At 40.2% G+C, this 20,602-nt stretch overlaps 1 protein-coding gene across 1 annotated transcript; it reads left to right on the forward strand.

Annotated features, from left to right (window-relative positions):
* The first annotated feature begins 1,512 nt into the window (after window positions 1-1,512).
* On the forward strand, window positions 1,513-14,267 carry LOC111230698 (protein-glutamine gamma-glutamyltransferase 2-like). The gene is made up of 16 exons (XM_022757515.1): window positions 1,513-1,588; window positions 2,210-2,401; window positions 3,074-3,310; window positions 3,408-3,526; window positions 3,615-3,743; window positions 3,919-4,096; window positions 4,939-5,074; window positions 5,262-5,365; window positions 5,515-5,754; window positions 5,922-5,948; window positions 6,499-6,549; window positions 7,082-7,135; window positions 8,561-8,770; window positions 8,883-9,043; window positions 10,673-10,812; window positions 12,009-14,267. Exons 1-16 carry the CDS (start codon window positions 1,513-1,515, stop codon window positions 12,157-12,159), a joined length of 2,205 nt encoding a protein of 734 aa, XP_022613236.1. The 3' UTR covers window positions 12,160-14,267.
* Window positions 14,268-20,602: the final 6,335 nt, after the last annotated feature.

Consider the following 20,602-nt stretch of genomic DNA (forward strand, 5'->3'; position numbering starts at 1 on the left):
TTTTTTTTTTTTTCAGATTGCAACCCCTGAAGTGAGAAATCCCAGTCATATTTACCTACATGTTTCTCATGATTAATTCTGTGGCAGAATTGGTTTAAAAAGCTTTTTTAACCAACTAAAAAAAAAAAAGTAGCTTTCATTTTAACTTGCGAGACCACCAGTGTTGCATATTATATATATATATATATATATATGTATATGTTTTAATAATCGTTAAATTGATTGTTAATGGGGTTTCTCTCGCAGCTGTAGACGACAGCGTGTGGAAGGTGGCACAAGAATCGTGATCGTCAGTGTCAACAAGGACAGATGACGCAGCGTGGGGGGCTTTATCTGTGTGTGAGTCGATCTTAGTTGTCACTCTTCCACTGAACCAACACTTTTCTAGAGAAAGGTGTGCGTGGGTGTTTGACTGCTGTATATAACCGATAATTATAATTGACACACACTCAACTTTATATGTCGTAATTAATCATGATCTCAGTGTGTGACAATTTTCAGAAAAACCTGCAGAGGTGAGTTTCGGCGTTCTTCAATTACTCAGTGGGTGTGTCCTTGTTTCATATTACATGCTGGTTCTATGCAAATTTGAACTTGAATCAGTTCCAGAAAAGACAGATCCCATGGATAGACTGTGCATGCAGAAATGCCCTTTTTTTAATGAATAAAATAAATAATTAATATAGATTTAAATGTAATATATGTACGTATATGGAAACAGACCTCGGACGTCGCCCGGGTCAACAAGGTCCGCGTCAGGTGTTGGGGAACCAGGGCATATACCAGTCAGTAGTCTTATTTACAGTAATATGACAAGTTGAAAGATTAAAATCATCATGATTATATCATTTTGCAAACAACCACTAATTGTACAAACTTGAATGTAAAACTTTATTACTAACAGGAAAACAAACCCCTAAACCCTAAAGGGGCTCCCACATACCTCAGGTTTATTCTGGCACTTTGTTTGTATAAATAAATCCTTTTTTTTTTTTTCCTTTTTTTTTGCACTACATTATATTAAAAAGTTTCTGATGTTGTATTCTTTACACCTTAATAAATAATGTAATCTAACAAAACAAGCAGCTGTAAGTGTTTTTACAGGACTGATGAACTGGATTGATTGATAACAGTGAACAGGACTGACCTGTCCAGTCACTTCCTGGTGAATCAAGTCACGGTGACTTGAAATGTTGTTCTGTTAAGTCATGAATTAAGACAGTGTGTCTTCATACAGACTGAACAAAATGAATGTGTTTCACCACCATGACTGTTTGTTAGAGAACATTATATGAGTTAAATTCTACCCATGACATGCTGCTGCTCACCGAGCTGGACTCTGTCGGGTTAATGATTGTTAAAGAATAATTGTATAGTATAAAGTTTGTTCCTGTGGACCACAGTGTGCAGGATATATATATGTGTGTGTGTGTGTGTGTGTGTGTGTGTGTCATACAGTGGTGGGTTGATCACAGGGAAAGAGTGAGATGCTAATCAGTGGGGGGGCGGAGCATGCTTTTTGTTCCCTCCGTCACTTACAGCTCCTGCTGTCACACCATGAACTGCATGCAGCAAACACAGAACTGTGGTGAGTTTGTTCTGGAAATCGTGCTTAACCTCAAGCTTTTTCTTTTGTCCAGAGAAGGACGCGTGCATGTTTCTGAGTTACTTTAAAGTTACATTGACTTTTGTTTGAGAGTTTTGATGTAATTTTACATAAACTTGTCATTTAATACTCAGCTATCTCATTTCTGGCCTGACAAGAAACTTTCTAACAAACTTTGATGAACCTTTAAGTAGATAGACAGAATATTCCATTGAAAAATCTCTGTGTGTTTCTTTGTTTTACTATTATTACTCATGTATTTTAGTAAGTAAAGATAATGAATGCACAAAGACAGGCTGTAAAGCTGGGAATGTAAACAACAGTTGTAAAGCAGAATGCAGAATGTGAAGATGGTATTTTAAAGTTATGTGACACAGAGTCAGAAAAAACTCAGAGCTGACAACACTTACTTATTTCATTATTTTCCTGAACTAAATGTATTGTTTTGTATGTTCTATTAACACTGTGCTCCAGAACTCCTCTCTCCCCTTCTTCCCCCATGCACATCTTTTACTTGAACTCCACGGCGCCATGCCTCTATAATGTTTTTCCTACAGTCTCGAGATCAGTGTGGATTTCATAATACATCATCTGTTCTTCCAGGCGTTGCCTACGACCTTTGCCAACTGAAGTTAGTCAACTTTGAGGCTCATGATAACCACCTTTACCATGAGACGCAGGGGTTCAGCGAAAAGCACCTGGTGGTGCGACGTGGGAAACCGTTCAAATTCACCCTGATGTTTGATGACAAGTGGAGTCCTTACACCGAGAGCCTGGTGCTGGAGGTTCGGCTAGGTATCGAATCCATCTGCTCACATTTTAAGTAAAATTGTTTGAGATGTCGCTCTCCAACCGGAGACACAGATAAAACTGAACTAAAACTTGTGTTTCTTTGCTTAACAATACTATGATTATTATTATATTATTATTGGTAGTATTATTATTATTTTACTGTTTTTGGAGGGAAAAATAGAGGATTATTAGACTGATAAGATGTTGCACTGGGTTGATCAGATATTAAGTTAGCAGATAAAGACAGGCAACAAAATAAGGCGCAAATTTGTACTGTGTCTAGTGTTGTATTGTTTTGTATTTTATTGTTTTTTGACATGGACAAGCAAAAGTACATCAACTAGTGTTAAAAAACAATAGGATGTAATAACAGGAACTACGTATCTGTCTTTTCTTTTCCAAAGGATGCAGACAGGTAAATGAGAAAAATTAGATATTACACTACCACACTGCTACTGTCACTTCATACCAGCTGACCACGCCCACTTAAGAGACGGGAAGTGTCATAATTGGGCCATCTTTGTTATAAAGCATCTTTGTGGTGGCTAATATTAGCAAACTTTGAATATGCATCACTGTATTATTGATGTTACTGAGTCAATTCCAGATGCCAAAATGATCTCTTCATTCAAACGTTACATAGTCCTGCTGATTCAATTCTCATTCACCGTACAGGCAATATGGCTTGGAAGGCCCCAGTCCATTTTGCTGATGAACAGTTCTGCACCCAGCGTTGGACCGCCAAAATCTACCCCGGCAACATGCATTCTGAGTCGGTCACCATCCACTTATGCTCCCCTGTTTTGTCCTCGGTGGGTGTATACGACCTCCTGCTCCACATAGAGACCACACAGTACAGGAGGAGCTACGCAGTGGGAGTGTTTGTGCTGCTCTGCAACCCTTGGCTGATACGTGGGTCCATGAAGTCAAACTCCTTCTTGTTATGACTACAGTTTTCCTATTAACCGGTCATAGAAGTCATTCATATGCCACTGCCATTGCTTTTCAGATGATCCGGTGTACATGCAAGACAATGACGAAATACAAGAGTACATCAAGAGCGATTATGGGGTGATCTTCATGGGCACCAATCTAAACATCTGTCAGCGTCCCTGGTCATTTGGTCAGGTATGTGACAATCGTGTAGCTATCGTGAACGGATCTTGTATAATCACAGCATTATTTGCAAGATTGCATTTGTTTTCCACATGTGCAGTATGAGCCTGGGGTCCTAGAGGCATGTCTGAAGCTCCTGCAGATCAGCCCGCAGCACTTACATGACAAATTCAGCGACTACACCCATCGAGGGGACCCTGTCTACATTAGCAGGGTGGTCTGTGCTATGGTGAGAGACAACACTCACAAAAACTGTATATGTATGCACATGCATTCCCTCTCATGCCAGATTTGTGACAAATATTATCAATAACATGAATAGAGTTTATTGAGGAACAGTTTTCTCTGCAGTTTCACAGCAAAGACAGAAAGAAAGGTCAGTAATGTGTCTCCTCCTGTCAAAGGTGAACTGTCAGGATGACCTGGGCATTCTGCAGGGGAAGTGGCAGGGCAGCTGCGAAGATGGCGTTAGGCCGACAGAGTGGAGCGGCAGTGCTGACATCCTTCAGCGCTGGGTCTCATCCAACTTTAGCCCGGTGCGCTATGGACAATGCTGGGTCTTTGCGTCTGTCCTCTGCACAGGTACTTTGAATAACCGGGACACACGAGTATATTTATGCCAAAATCACTGGGTAACATTTAAGTTTTACTGAACGTATCTCTATCACAGAGTCGTCACCCTACATGGCCTCAAAGGTCTCAGTCGCTTCCAATATTCCTGATAAGCTAAGCTAATAACATACAGCTTTTTTTATACTACATAGTTGTGATACTTGCATCTAGTTTATTGCATATAATTTATTGGTTTTATTCCAGTTATTAGTCTCTCGTCCTTTCAGAGAGCAAATTAGCAAAGCGAAACATAAGACCTTAACTAACAACATAAATTGCGAGATAAACATAATGAGTGCAGGTGATCTGCTACAGGGCAAGAGAATGGTTGAAGTATAAAAATGAGGTGCATCATATGCTATGGTCTTCACAGCAACAAAATCACAAACTGACTGAACACCTGTGGGAGATTTTGCAGGACAAATGAAAGAATGTTTTTTTGCTTACCACGCAGAGAGGAGCAAATGAGAAGCTACTATCAAACTGCATTATGGGAAGTGTAGGATACAGTCTCCCAACTGAGGGGATACATGCTGATCTTGTTTATACTAAACGTGAATATTAAGAAATCATATATGTTACCAAAAAATGACAAATAAATAAACATAAAATAAGAAAATGAAAAGTAGTAAACCAACAGATACCATGGATGGATGGTCAGATACCAATAGAACTTGGTTTTCTTTGGTTTGTTTTTTTTGTATTTTGTTCTTTTGGATACTTCATTTGATGTCTTTTATATTTTTATTAAACAGGGTTAATACTTCAGGCCTTAATTCGATAATATAAGTGAGGTTTTCTTTCTTTTCCAGTGATGAGAGTGCTGGGCATTCCCTCCAGGGTGGTGACAGTTTTTAATGCAGCCCATGACTGTAACGCCAACGGGAAAATTGAGGAGTATTACTCAAGCACAGGGGAGAAGCTCAACATGTCAAGAGACAGCATTTGGTTGGTGTCACTTGCTTTCAAACCCTAAAGATAACAGTTGGTATTTTAATTGCTTAGTTATCAGTTTGATCTGACAGTTTATAGTAATAGACTTTTCTTTTGACTGTTTTAACATGAACTTAATGAATGTTTTATATTAACGTGTGTGTGTGTGTGTGTGTGTGTGTGTGTACTGTATGTCCTGCAGGAACTTCCATGTATGGGTGGAGTGCTGGATGAGAAGACCAGACCTCAGTGGAGAGTTTGACGGCTGGCAGGTAGTGGACCCGACCCCCCAGGAGAAGAGTGCAGGTGGGTTCCCTGCCCCCAACAGGGCCTCAACTAATGTTAATGTTATTTATTTGGATTACAATAACAGTTAAAGATTTGGACATAAACATCGATTGGAAAGAACAGGATAAGGCGACTGATTGTTGAGTGTTAAACATGTGTCTCTGCAGGGACATACCGCTGTGGCCCTTGCTCAGTAGCTGCGGTCCAGCACCGCGTCCTTGGCAACGCATTTGACACGCCGTTCATATGCGCCTCAGTTGACGCCGATGTCGAGCGGTTGATTGTGCGCAGTGGAGCAGTGGTGTCGAGGAAGGTGGATAAGGAGGCGGTGGGGCAGCTGATCTACACCAAGAGCATCGGCTCGGACGGCCCAGAGAATCTGACACAAACTTATAAGAGCAAGAGATGTAAGAGAAGGTCCTGTGTCTTTGAGACGGTATCAATGTTGTTTGTCTTCTTTAATCGATTAATGCAAGTGCAATATGAAGAGACAGTTGAAGTAGGGTATGTTTTGTCTTTGTTTTCCACATATGTGACAGAGTTTTTCTTCACATTTTCTGTTCTTTTTTTTCAGGGAAGTTCCAATCAAGTCACTCTGAAGGTAATAAAGCATCTCCACCCTCCTTTCGACCATGAAACACATGATACCTGAAAACTGAGTGAACTTAATGTGCAGTTGAAGGATAACAGAAGGAGAAACGGTGCATAACTGGGAAGACAAAAACAAAAGTTAATGTGGTGACATTCCGATGTAAATATAGATTAGATTCTGTCCATCAGTGAGACGCACTAAATGCAACACTCCACAGTTTCTGAATATTTTTTTATGCTTGTTTTTGATAGAGACAGTAGAGACAGACAGGAAATGCAGGGAGGAGGTAGGGGAAGCCGGGAGTCAAACCGGGAACTTGCTGATCAGGGCATTTGAGCCCATGTGGTACACGCTCCTAATCATTCGGCCATCATCACCCCAGTTTCTGTATAATTCTGAGACAAGAACGGAGCAATGAAACTGCATGACCGACATCATTTTATGTGTCTTACAACATGTGGTCTAGCTATGCCTCTTGATGAACTCTCAAGCATTTCGCTGTTTAGATTTTGATGCTCTTGCTTTTTCATAATTTCAAAATATCAATTTTGTTTTACAGGAGACAGGATGATGAACCGTTCATGTCTGATGCCCACCAACGAAGGAGGAGGTAAGCTTTAATACTACTCATACTGTCAAAAAATCAAATATATGTATATATGTGTATATATGTGTATATATGTATCACTGCTTTGGCTTCACTGGGAAGACAAAAACAAAAGTTAATGTGGTGACATTCCGATGCAAATATAGATTAGATTCTGTCCATCACTGAGACGCACTAAATGCAACACTCCACAGTTTCTGAATATTTTTTTATGCTTGTTTTTGATAGAGACAGTAGAGACAGACAGGAAATGCAGGGAGGAGGTAGGGGAAGCCGGGAGTCAAACCGGGAACTTGCTGATCAGGGCATTTGAGCCCATGTGGTACACGCTCCTAATCATTCGGCCATCATCACCCCAGTTTCTGTATAATTCAAAGACAAAAACGGAGCAATGAAACTGCATGACCAACGTAATTTTATGTGTCTTACAACATGTGGTCTAGCTATGCCTCTTGATGAACTCTCAAGCATTTCGCTGTTTAGATTTTGATGCTCTTGCTTTTTCATAATTTCAAAATCTCACTTTCTTTTACAGGAGACATGATGATGATGAACCGTTCATGTCTGATGCCCACCAACGAAGGAGGAGGTAAGCTTTAATACTACTCATACTGTCAAAAAATCAAATATATGTATATATGTGTATATATGTATCACTGCTCTAATATCAATATTAGAAGTAGTAATACTAGTGTGATGACTCCCTCATCCATTCATTCAACATTTTGTTTTCTATCAAAGGCAAAGCTTTTCATTGTGGCTTGTGCATTTAGTTTTCAGGCTAATCCAAATTCAAAATAATTTATTCGTCCCTCCAAAGCATGCTGTTTAAGATGACAGCTTTCCAGTATATGAAACATTTTCCTTTTAGTCTGAATGCATGCAGCTTGCACTGATTATTAGGAGCAGGTAATTTGCACAAATGGCCCATCGGTAATAACATTTGCATTGTAATGATATGTTCTTTTTGTTTAATGTGTTTTGTTTCACCCTGACATCTTAAGGCTTTTTAGCTTGATTAATGAACATGCCAGCCACAGTTGCCCTCGTTGAGTATACTGTATGGGCTTGTATCTTGCAGTTGTCTCCACCGGGAGGTCAGAGGTTAAATGTGCTTCAGAAAAGCAATATTTGAAATATTTTACAGTGACACTGGCCTGAACGCTATAGTTATTGTTTCATGACCTGCTAACTGTCTTGGTTAAACTTATATTATGGTTTGGTACAAAACAGTTAAAAAAGCTCACAGGTGCACTCCATAAATTCTGCATGTCAGTGTCCATGATTTTTGTTCTGTCACAGAAAAATAAACATTGATCACCTTGATCAGCTATTGAAGATACAAACCTGTAACTTTTTAATTACTTTTTTATTTCTCATTTTATGCAACAGGTATGGCCTCCTGCTTTACGGTTGTGCATTTGTTGCATTAAAGGAGCTATTTATAAGTTCTGCTATTGCTGCACAGCTAACGTTAGCAGTAACAGCTGTTTACTCACCAGTCTAGAAGAAATGTCGCAAGTTCGGCATCAAACTTCATTCCTTTACTCACCAAGAGCTGTCTCCAGACGTGGAAAGTAACGCCAATGTCAACTCTGAAGTTAGCACGCTAACCAGCTAGCCCTGGCCCATCTTGTCACTTCCTGATTGCGACTCAGTGTAGCCTCCAATCTGCCCTGAACACTTATAACCTCTTGTCTTGTAAATGCAATGATGGACGAAGCTCTTGTTAAGCGACAATCACCACCACCTGCCCCCAAAAACTTACAAATAGCTCCTTTAAAGAAACTGTTCATTGACATTTGATGAGTGGGACCCATTCTACTGAAGATGTGGCTATATTATTAATTTTATGCACCTGTGACTGGGGTTTCCACATATATTTGTCTATAGTGTTATAGATATAGTGCAAACACAAAAAACATGCGTTCTAGGACTAAAAGTCTCACCAATAGCACTAGTATGTCTTTAAAGTATTACAAATGCAAACGATGTGCACATCTCCCACATTCAGACTCGTCATCTAGTTTGGAGGTGTCCCTAAAAATAGATGGGGAGCCAATCATGGGTGAGAGCATTCGCGTGTGCGTGACGGTCACAAACCAGACAAGCAACCCCAGGGTCCTGATGGAATACCTCAACGCTCAGATTAAAGAGTACAACAGTCACGCACATGAGAGCTTCTGGAAAACACATAAGGAGGTGCACCTAATGCCGCATGACGGTAAGGAGGCCTGTAACTCTCCATATACAAACACCTTCTGATTGATTAGCTTCTTTTTTCTTTTTTTTATCCTCTCACCTTCATTTTACCACATCCTTTACTTTCCCTGCAGTCCTGAAACTCCAGCACACCATCCCTCCCTCTGAGTATGAGTTGGCCGTGGCAGGTGACGACATTGTGAATCTTGCAGTGGTGATAGAGGACGTGGGGACTGAAGAAAGAGTCTTGGATTCACAGGAGTTCAACCTAACCTCGCCAGAGATAAACATAGAGGTACAACAGCACCCAGCCTCCTCCCTTCTCTTCAGCTCACAGAGTATTATGAATTAATTATGTTGCGTTGTCTTCTTCTCTTTATATTTTTCATTTTCTTCACTTTGATCTCCTTCATGCTTGTCACTGTTATGAGTTTAATGAAGAGCAAAGACAGAAAACATATCAGAGAAACATCCCACCCCCCTGTGCATCTGTGCCACCTGTGACCTAAATCTAATTACTTATCACACTGACTAATTGTATCATAATGACATTCAACTGTCAGTATGTTGGTTTTGTGCTGAAAGTTTTCTTTTGAGCAAAAAAAAAATACAAATTCTGCTCCCTTTGCTGAATCCAGACTTGAGATAGATGGTAAACAAAAATGGTCACATGTTGCATGGTCACATATGTTGGTAGTGCAATCACTACTTCAGCTTAAAATGAAAGTGACTCCATTGCAACATATACAGAGGATATCAAACATCTCCTTAGATCGAATGAGGTAACTAACACAGTTAGCATTCTTAATCATAAGTATTTTGCAATAACCTTGTATATCATAGTTTTGCTGCATATTTCATTGATATCAGTGTTCAAAAATGTCAAATATGTGGGTTTTTATTAGGAGCCTTCTGACCTCTGATTTAGCCTCCACATGTGCCACATGTGCAAATAATTTGCGCATCTCAGTTCCCACCAAAAACAATGCATTTAGTTTCGGCAGTGTTTGTTCATTTGTTCATTCTCACCCACTTAGTAATGGTATGCAACTCAACATGCTGATTCTCTGTTTACTAATGTTGTTGAAACACAGAACACAGCTGAGTCGTCTGTATATGTAACTACATCAGAATTTTTTATGTGTGGTTCAAAGATTTGAAATAAAAGTGGACCCAAGCTTCTGCCTTGTTGAACACCACAAGACAATGTTTTGTTGTCAGAGCAACCGCCATTGAAAAAATACTGTTGTGATCCACAACTATATGTTTTTATCTGCTGGAAGCATGAACGCACATAAACATTTTTTACTTTGATTAGTTGCCGATGTCAGATGTGATTTTTGATGAAATTCTGAAACAATTGTAAAAAAAAAAACACAAATGAGGACTCAACAGCACAAATCAGAAACAAGGGCAGAGCTCAGTGATCAGTCTTTACATGCTGAAAATGGTTCTGTACACGGGCAGACAGCCAGTAGAGCATGAAACTAAACTAGAGCTGAGTCCAGGAATTGTGCAAGAATCATAAGGAAAACAAACACCAGGAAATAAGCCTGAATATCCCAATGCATAGGACAAAGACGAATTGGTGCAGAGGAAGCGGAGCACAAAGACTAAATAGACTAGGATTGGGAAGACGGTGACACACAGGTGAAACTAATAAGGGCGGGGCAGATGATCACAGCGGCAGGAAATACGCAAAGGCAGGGAAATAGAGGACATGTGAGTAACAGAAAAAAAGGAAATAATAAAAAGTATGAAACAAGGAAAACATGACCTTAAGACCCAAAGCGGGACATGACTAATCCTATTTAATGGCCACTAAGCACAACGTGGACTAAAGTTTTGAGCACCAGAACTCAATATTGAGTGAGTAGATGATTTTATCGTCCGGTATCTGATAATGTAACCTGCTGTTCTGCAGATCGAGGGAGGGGACAGCATCCAGATGAGGAGTGAGCACACAGTCCAGGTGTCCTTCACCAACAAGTTCACCAAAGCTCTGCGTGGAGCTGTTCTGACTGTGGAGGGATCTGGCTTGTTGAAAGGCAAACATGAGGCCAGGTGAGTCTGTTCAGTCACTGAGTGAGTTTGCCCCCTGGTCACATTCCAGTGACGTATATCTTTCATTTATGTTTGAGCTGTGAAGAAAACATTGATGTGTGGTTTGAGTGTCTGAGGAATGTGGTATGGGAATGCGGTCAGGTAAGATTTTGCAACAGAGAACAAAGCACCATCACACTCTGGGGTTAAATTTACCTTTATACTCATGCAACGATCTCCTCCTCTTTTTCTCTGCTTATTTCTACTTCAAAATTTCTTTATATTCAAAGCAGATTGTGCCCTAGTTAAACATAGTGGCACATGTAGTAGTTCAGAATGTAATAAGAAAAGGAAAACAAAGAGTTTTCATGTAAAAAATTTTCTTGTCCCTGTTGACCAGTCTTAGGCTCAGGTAGTTTATGTGCTTTGCTTCTGCTAATCTGCCACACGATGTCATCTGTTCAGCGCTAAATGACACTGAATTTTATTTATTTATTCATAATTTGTTTCCTTGTTTGTGGTTAAGACTTAATCCTCCTCTTCCACTTCCTCTCCTTCTTCTCTTCCACCAGCTCTTCTATGGCTTTAACTGGACAAACTTTGTCAATGAAAGTGTGAAAACTTCTGAGTCCGACTTTTCCTGGTTCTGGTTCTGGTCCTATTCTGCTCTTATTGCAGTCCCCTGGAGCCATGGTGGCTTTTTATTGGCCCAGACACAAAAATTTCCCCCTCGAGAGGAATAAGCTAGCTAATAAGAGAAGAGATTCAGGAGAAGTTAAGAGGTGATAAATCCTCATGCTAAATACTGGAGCAATAAAGCTGGGCTGGCATTTGCTTCTTTGGCTTGAGAAGGGGCAGAGAGTGAGTTCTGGGAGCACTGTAGCTGGCACAGGATTGGTTGTATAATTGGTGTTATTAATCACTCATCACTTAAGCGCTCGCCACCCACTCACACACACACACACACACACACACACACACACACACAAACACACACAGATTTACATTACGATCACTGTGTGCTGTGGGACAGCAAATCTCTTGTCAATTGCCTCTTTTATTCATTGTCCAATATTATTACCTACTTTTGTGCAAAACCATTAATCTCCGGACTGTTTCAGGGCCGCTCTGGAGACATTGTGTGTGTATGTGTGTGTCTTTGTGAGAGTTGAAAACTGAAAAGATAAAAGTTTCTCCCCTCTTTCTCTCTTTCCCAGCCTGCATCTTCTAAAGCCAGGCGAGAAGATAGAGAAGCAGGTGTCCATCATGGCCTCCTCACCTGGAACTAAACTGCTGATGGCTAAGTTCTCACACAGCAACAGCCCCAACGCCGTTTCCAGGACCTTCCACAAAGTCACTGTCACATAGGGAGCAGTCTGTCCTCCCCAAAGCTTCATTGAGGAACAACCAGAAACAACGTCTTCTCTTTTTTTTAACTCATTATTTTATCTTAATCTGTATTTTCTTCCTCCTTCAGTGAATACATCTCAAATGAAAATGGAAAGTTCCCGAAGCTGCCCATAATCACTAATACTGAATATTTCATATAACTTCTATATATGAACGTACAGTATTTGTGTATTTTTCGGTACGTAAGACCATACTTATACAACGTGTTGGTGGTAAACTAATAGATTTAATCGGTGGGGTAGTAATCAGTCATTGAAGACAAATTACACCGGGGGTGTAGTCGACATGACACGCAGGTATAATCTTTCTGTATAACCACTTAAAAAGGCTCAAGGATACGTAACAACATAGTTTTGTGACAGAACTTTGCACTTCAGCTATTTGTTTTTGTAAAAATCTGACAGTCAACTCAACAAATGTCATAAAACTTCCCCCTGCGCGTTCCACAGTATACCCACTAAAATAAAGCGGACTACACTACTGAAATTACATAAAAATAACACGATTCGACACTGACGTCTCACTTTAAATTTTAAAAAAGTACCTTTCAAAATCATCCCTCTGTCAGGTGCAGAGGAATCAAACAGATTCAGGCTCACCAAAGTCTCCTACAAACAACCAAGTGTTTGTGTCAGGGTTTTAGTAGCAGTTATTGTGCCGGTTCACTGGCACGGCTTCATGGGACATTCTGGAAGTGAGTAATTATAAAGATTTGTTTTCCTGCTATGACAAGTCAAAACGCCTGGAGCAGGTCACAGTATCACAAACTAACATGGGTGTGACACAGCCACTAATACTAACACAGGGTGTGAACAAAAACAGTTACAAAAGCAATCCATTACACATTTTCAAACATATGTTGAGGCATAAAGTAAGAGAGATAAAACGAGAAAACAATCAGCTGTGGACAAATATCAGATTTTAAAAGCTAAAAGCATTTTTTTTTTTGACAATTTAATTTTCATGGTTATAATAAAACGCATCTCCAAGATCACTGAGGAAACTCTTTCCCCTGATGAAGACTGTGAGTTGAAAGCTCTGGGGAAAAAAGTGAGCAGACTTTGCATTTATAAGGAGTTTGTCAAAATGTTATTATTAAAGATTAATAGCTTTCACACCCCACTTACTGTGTGTCAACTTATCTGGGTGAATGTAGCCACACCTTTGGGTGAGATGACAGGTTGGGGCAAAAAAACTAAAACAAAACATTCTTTGTATTTGAGCTCATCTAATATATATATATATATATATTTATATACACACTGTAACTGATATAAAAAATGGAAAACTTTAGGACACTCAAAAGTATAAATATAAGTTTGACCAATGAATAAAATTTTATCACAATTACTCGACCTCCAGTGAACCCTATCGCACTTCCTGTTTGTCTGGTTAGTGAATTGACACTAATGACAGTTGACGCTTAATCTGCATAAATCTGAGATGTTGTAACCTTTAGTTCCCAGTGAGGTTCATGCTCCAAAAAACATTGACCCTACCTTTCCCATAATGCATCTCAATAGCAATTGATATCTATATAAAAAGAAAACATGCTGTTTATTTTAAAACTGATAAAATTCTAATAACTGAGAATGAGAACTGCCAGAAATCCAGATATAATTTAAGGAGTATATTTTCTTAAGTAACCTCATGTGACCTATTGATCCGGTCAGTCTTGAAAGTGGAGAGTCTCGCCATCCACTGGCTCACACAGAATCACACAGAGATTTGCATATTAAGTCACGAGCATCAGCCTGTCCTGACAACACCCTTGGGTGTGCTTCGTTGCCAGTGTTGTTTTGTGAATTGATGCCTGTGTTTTACTAGACTTTTCCTGCTGGGTGCATGACCTGTCTTGTGTTTCCTCTTATATCAATATGAGAATATTCCAATGATAATAGGTGGATGGCTAATTTACAGCTTAGGCTGGCCTTGTGCTGCATTGCTGTAACACAACACCACCATCAGATGGCAGCAGTGGAGCATCCACTTGTATGTCTGTGTCTGACTTTTTCTTTTTATTGAGATCCAGATAACACAAATAAATTCTCTTTATATACTTAATAAAACCCACCTGTTTTAAACCTAATTTGCGCCCATTTGCATATGTAAATGTAATAAGCTTATAACAGAAGAATGTGAGCAAAAATGCATTTATGAAACCTCATTTGAAAGGTAACATTATAGTTTCTGAAAATGTGCTTGTTTGCATGTGACTACAACCCAACCTAAACTACATCAGCTCATGCATGGTATCTTTTAGTATTCTTATCCTGTAACAAAGTAATACTTCATAACTACCTGCAGGATTTACTTTATACAAGAACAAAAATAGTTTGTGTGGTTCATTTACTAACTCTCTAACGTGGAAAAGATTTGGATAGCCTCATCCTCTCGCGGTGCTTCGTTCCCTGTGACAGTCTATTGAAAACAGAGCATGGATGTAAATAAACAGAATACTAGTGTAAATATTTTTGACACATTTTAATCAAGAGAACGTGAATAAAGGCCAAGAAAAATAATTCTGTGCAAAAATATACGTGGAATCCTGCGCGAGCACGGATTTTTTTTTTTTTTGTTGGTATGTACGCATCTTTCCAGCTTCGTGCGTACGCCACGATTCAGTATGAATTTTACGCAAGGCTTTGGTACGTGAGGCCCCAGGTGTCCCCCTCTGTCAGCTGATCAACACCTGCTGCAGGTCAGTCAGGTTCGGAGCCTGAGGATTGATTTGCGCTGGCGCTGGTCCAGAGAGGAAGGACGCCGACCTTCAACCCGGAAGCATTCAAACGCTGCGTTCATGAAACTCGTCCGTTCGTTTTGGATTTGTTTTCAGTTGACATCATCTGAGTTTCTCATATTGAGGACGAAAAATGTGTCTTACAGCTCAGCCTGCAGGTTCTCCTATTGGCGTTAGCTCTGAAGTGCCCCCCCCTTACGTCATTACGTCTTAGGCTCGGAGACGCTCGCTGTCTCCCTCCAACCCCCCTGAAGTGAAATCTGATTGGATCTTTACATTTGTAACCTGAAAGCTAACAAACAGTAGCAGACCCCCGATCAAACACATGGATCTACAAACAGTTTTTTTTTTACAAATAATCCTTGGAATAGTATTTGGAACCATATTTTTATTTTCATTAAAGACATTGGATTTATAATATAATATAATATAAGGATTCTATAATTCTGCAGTAGGTGGCGATAATGCTCCATATGGTTGCAATTTGGCATAAAAACGAAGAAGAAGAAGAAGAAGAAGAAGAAGAAACAGTAGCAGTAGCAGTAACCGACCTATATACATACCTGCAGATGCACCGGGATGGAGAGAGAGAAGATGTGTGAAGGAAGAGTAGCAGATATTCACAACCTGGAATACTTTTATATATAAAAAAAAAATCCTTTTAATTTTTGTGACCTGTGGACCCTTAAGGACTAAAAAGGAATACAAATAATGGAGGAATGGAGCGAGAATCGGNAATATAAGGATTCTATAATTCTGCAGTAGGTGGCGATAATGCTCCATATGGTTGCAATTTGGCATAAAAACGAAGAAGAAGAAGAAGAAGAAACAGTAGCAGTAGCAGTAGCAGTAGCAGTAACCGACCTATATACATACCTGCAGATGCACCGGGATGGAGAGAGAGAAGATGTGTGAAGGAAGAGTAGCAGATATTCACAACCTGGAATACTTTTATATATAAAAAAAAAATCCTTTTAATTTTTGTGACCTGTGGACCCTTAAGGACTAAAAAGGAATACAAATAATGGAGGAATGGAGCGAGAATCGGAGGTCTACATGTCTAAAAGGTAGGCGGTCACCACTCTCCACTGGTAGGCTACATGATTCTGGTAGATGTTAACAAATCAAAATTTATGTGCTTATGGTTAGCGCAAACTGAACTGAATATTTGGATTCTAGAGACTCTAACCGATCTAAGAAGGTACAACAAGTCTATACTGACAAACGTTTACACATTCAGAACCTTATAAACGGCCCGTGCGTGGGCCAGCGGGCCTTATGAGGCTAAATCGTTTGAGCCTGCGTACAAGGACGCTTAAGAGAAGTAGTTTGTTTTGGACTTTTATGTTTTATTTTCTCGTAGTTTTCACAGTGTCTTCTGACATTGTCCTTTTAAAGGGAGGGAGACCAGTGTAGCTACACTCATCATAGTTTGTTGTCATGATAGATACGTTTCAGCCACTGTAAAAGACTGATCGTTTGTAATTTGTACAATGAGCACAATGTCAAAAAATGCAGAATGGCAAAGTCCAGAGAAATTTACCATCAATTAACCTTAACCCTCGGACAATCCAGGATCACTTCCCACAAGTAGGTTTCCTAATGTGAGTGAAGCTTAATTTCTAGTACAACATTTTCCCAGCTCTAATCCCTCCTCTGTGGTGAAGGAGGCATCAATAGAGACCAAAAAGCCATTTTGCTGTTAGAGAAGATGGTTTACTGTAAGAGACCGAGATATTCTGTCCCCCGTTCAGAAATAGGCCCATCAAACAGCCTGTAAAACTATACAGAGAGAGCTCGGACACGGGCACTTTACTGCATTTCCCTGTCAATATAATGGCCTCATAAATGGAAAAACACAGAACATCTCAGGTTGGTGTCACAGCATTTAATTTCAGGCAGACGTGCAAGGTTCAGAGATGCTTTGCAGAGATATGGGGGCCTTATACTTTGTGTCTGTAGGGGTGCAGCTTACAGACGAGGGTTGTTTTAACCTAAAGGATTCCAGGCTGACAGAACAGCTTGTGATCCCACCTTGGTGTCAGGGAGATTGAGGCGGAGGCGTTGGCAGACGGAGACGATAATCAGACTCCACGCTCGCTGATTTTCAGACAAATTAAACGTCAGGGGAAAGCAGAGAGCGGGACCGCTGGGCTGCTTTGAAAAGCTGAGGCTATCATAAATTATTAATGGCTCCCCGTCACGGCCCCCATCTCGTCATCCCTCACTCTTTTCAGCCATCTTTTTGCTTCATCCATCCCTCCTTCCTGGCTCCTTGATGTTGATCACACTTCTTCCTTCCTCACTTTATTCTTCCTCTTCAGACTCTTTCTCCCTGTTTATATTTAAATGTCTCTCCTTCCTTCATCTTCTGTGCCAGTCACCTCCTCTTTCCTTCCCTCCTTCCTCCCTCCTGTCCTCCCTCCCTCTGTTCATTCCCTCCTCCCTGCCTCCTTTTTGACTTCACCGGGTTTTCCTCCCTCCCATCCATCTGCTCCTCATTAATTGTTCCTCCTTAATCTTGATCACCTTTTCCTCCTCTGAATATCCTTTTTTCATCACTCCTTCCTTTTCATTGTCTTGCTTTCCATCCTCCGATCTATTCATCCCTCCTTCCTCCTCTTTAGAACTTCTCATGTCCTGTTTCTTCATTGTTTTTCCTTCATCACCTCTTAAACCCCCCATCTCCTCTCTTCATCCCTTCATCCACTATCCTCTCCTGCTTGCTAAGTTATATAGCAAACTATACTATGAGCTGTGCAAGTCAACTTAACCTTTGAAGTTTTAATAGACCCACATGGGTTTTGCATCAACGCAACATTGAGTTTTTGGTTCTTTTCTTTTTAAATAGAGGAATTTGTCACTATTTCTTCTGCCCACCGGACCATTAGAGGCTTGTTACCTCCACTGAGGTGGTTAAGTTTTCACCCCGTGTCTGTGTGGTGGTTTGTTTGTTTTATTTGTTGGCAGGATTACGCAAAAATGGCTGATATGCACTGATTGGTTGTCTAGGTTGGTGCACAAAGTTTGATTCCAAATATAGAAGACAATTACATTTATTCAGCAATTAAGTCAGAAAAGCAAACGCACCCCATCCAGCAGCTCAGCTTGGCTACTTACTCAGATCCACCTCTTTTAAGTGGTTCCCAACCTTTTCTAACTCATGGCGACCTCATAACAATATGGAGGCCAAATAATGTATTCTCAGAGCACTTTTTATTTAATGGTAACTATTGAACATTCAGGATTGGATTGAAAGGAGGGGAATCTCAAGTTTTCTTTTTTGTTTGATGGGGAGAGATCTCTTGTCGATTCACAGTCTGTCTCTTGACTCTCTTTAACTTTTCCTGTTGCTAACCAGCTCTCCATTTTGATGCTCCATTTTTTTTATCTTCTCACGCACAATCAGACTAAGATAGCAAACAAGTATACGATGTTGTGAGGCCAGTGACAACATAAAAATTCCTGGCACATCACAGTGATAGATCTTAATATGAAAAAAACAATGAAAGAGGTTCTTCAACTTTTTCAGATTTTATAATATCTTCGTTTTAAAACATTTAAAAACATCATTTATATTTTTTATTTTATAATTACATCTTTTTACCAAAGTCATACTGTTTTGCAAACGATTTGTCGACCTACTTGCAATACCCCAGTGGCCCACCGGTGGGCCACGGCCCACAGGTTGGGAACTACTGCTGTAGAAAACAAAACAATCCTTGGAGTAAATAACATCAATACAAATGTACATTAGTCACATTTTTTTCCAGTTTTCCGAGGTAAAACATTTATGAATCTTCTAACTTCATTTCAAGTAATGTTAAAATGCTTAAAGCGTAAAACCTAATTTGATAAACGAAAGGTATGACAAACACATAGCCTTACAATGACATGAACAGCAATGATTTCTTCCAGGGGAGTAATCCATCAAGTCACATGATTTCTGTGAAGTTAGGATTACATTTTTGATGCGCTCGACGCTGCTAATCCACTCTGCTCTCTGTCTTGCAGCGTGAGAAGCAGAAGTTTGTAAACTTCCCGCTGCAAGTCAACAAGCGAGGGAGCAGATTGATAGATAGGCATTTGATGGATTTTGCTTGACAGATGGAACAGCTGCAAAGCCCTGAAGTGGCCGTCCATCCTCAAACCCGTGTGAGCGAACTGAGACAGGATTTGTAATGGGCCTATTCACCAGATTTAGAGCTCGAGCTTCAGCCTGTTATGGTAAAAGAAAAATAAAAGAAAAGGAAAGAATCATTCAAGACTCTATGGGGCAAAATGGACACGACCAAATGTTATTTGAAAGTATCAGCCTCCTCATTATAGCAGAAAACATATGAGGGGATTCCAGTCAAATTGCTCCGAGCTATCGCATGGGCAAGGAGATAATTTCTCACAGTATTGTAATGGTCTATAACTACTTGTAGCACTCTCTGTCTTGTGCTTTCATTCACACACACACAGGGTCTCACACACTCACACACACACACGCACACACACAAGCATGCACCACGACCAGCAACCCCAGCGAGCTGCAATAAAGGCGGCGCTGATAATTATGATAATGAATCTAGCTTCTGTCTGCCGTCTATTGTCACCTGGTAATGAGTTTGTCCCGAGGGTCACTGGTGTAATAGCTCATTAGCAACGCTGGCTAATGCTGCTCTGAGATGTAGCCCACAATTGCCAGAGGTGCATTGGTCAGCTGGACTATTTGTTTGCTGTAGCGGCTGAACTGCTGCTTAACCGGCCTTTCTTTCACCATTGATCAGTGTGGGTTTCATTACCACTGAGAGACAATGTTGCTGTGTGTCTGTGTGCGACTGTGTGTACTGTAGACTACCTATGTGTGGTTTATGTGTGCATGAATGTCTACATATTTATCCATGTGTGCAGTGTGACAATGCGACATCTAAGAGAATCCGATGACATTTCAGAAAACAAAATTTGACATAAAGGAAAACACAACATTTCAGAAAAGACAACGTTACAGAAAACCTAACATCTCAGGAAACACAAAGCCTAGATATATTACAGAAACATTTCATTTCTAAAATGCTGTTATGTTTTGTTCTTTAGGGCCACTGTAATCTTGGCCTGTTCTGTAACCTGTGTCCATGAGTAAGAATGTGTGTGTCTTCCAAAATGACCAGTATTCACTAACGCAGCACTGCCTCATTAGCTCAGTGCAGATGGATGTCCCCGGTCACTGCAGTTTCCCGTAGACAAACTCTACAGGGCATCCTAATATAAATGAATTGGCCCCAGCAGGTTCTTGCACAGGCACTTGGCAGCCTACCGATAACACATTTTCTCTCTAATGTAGACCTTATTTTTCAGCCTGGGACCCATATGACAAATTCATCCTCATTCTGGGACCAGGACTCATGAAAACATATAGCTAATTTTGCCGTTGGAGCTTAGGTCATTGCATATTTTATATACAATGAAGAGAAGACAGGGAGTTCATATAATGGTTATAGTTCTGGACCTGGAAAAAAAAGTCAGACACTCACTGTTGCTGGATTCCTGCATGAAAAATAACATTTTAACTGAGTATTCAGAGTTGGAGAGTACAGTATCTGTTAATGAGAATTATTACCTCTTGTTTGATCTCGTGCTACAAAACCAGTTCGGCCTATGTGTCAGTTATTCTCA

Source organism: Seriola dumerili, unplaced genomic scaffold (assembly GCF_002260705.1).
Source record: "Seriola dumerili isolate Sdu_G_001 unplaced genomic scaffold, Sdu_1.0 BDQW01000278.1, whole genome shotgun sequence".
NCBI classification, from domain to species: domain Eukaryota; kingdom Metazoa; phylum Chordata; class Actinopteri; order Carangiformes; family Carangidae; genus Seriola; species Seriola dumerili.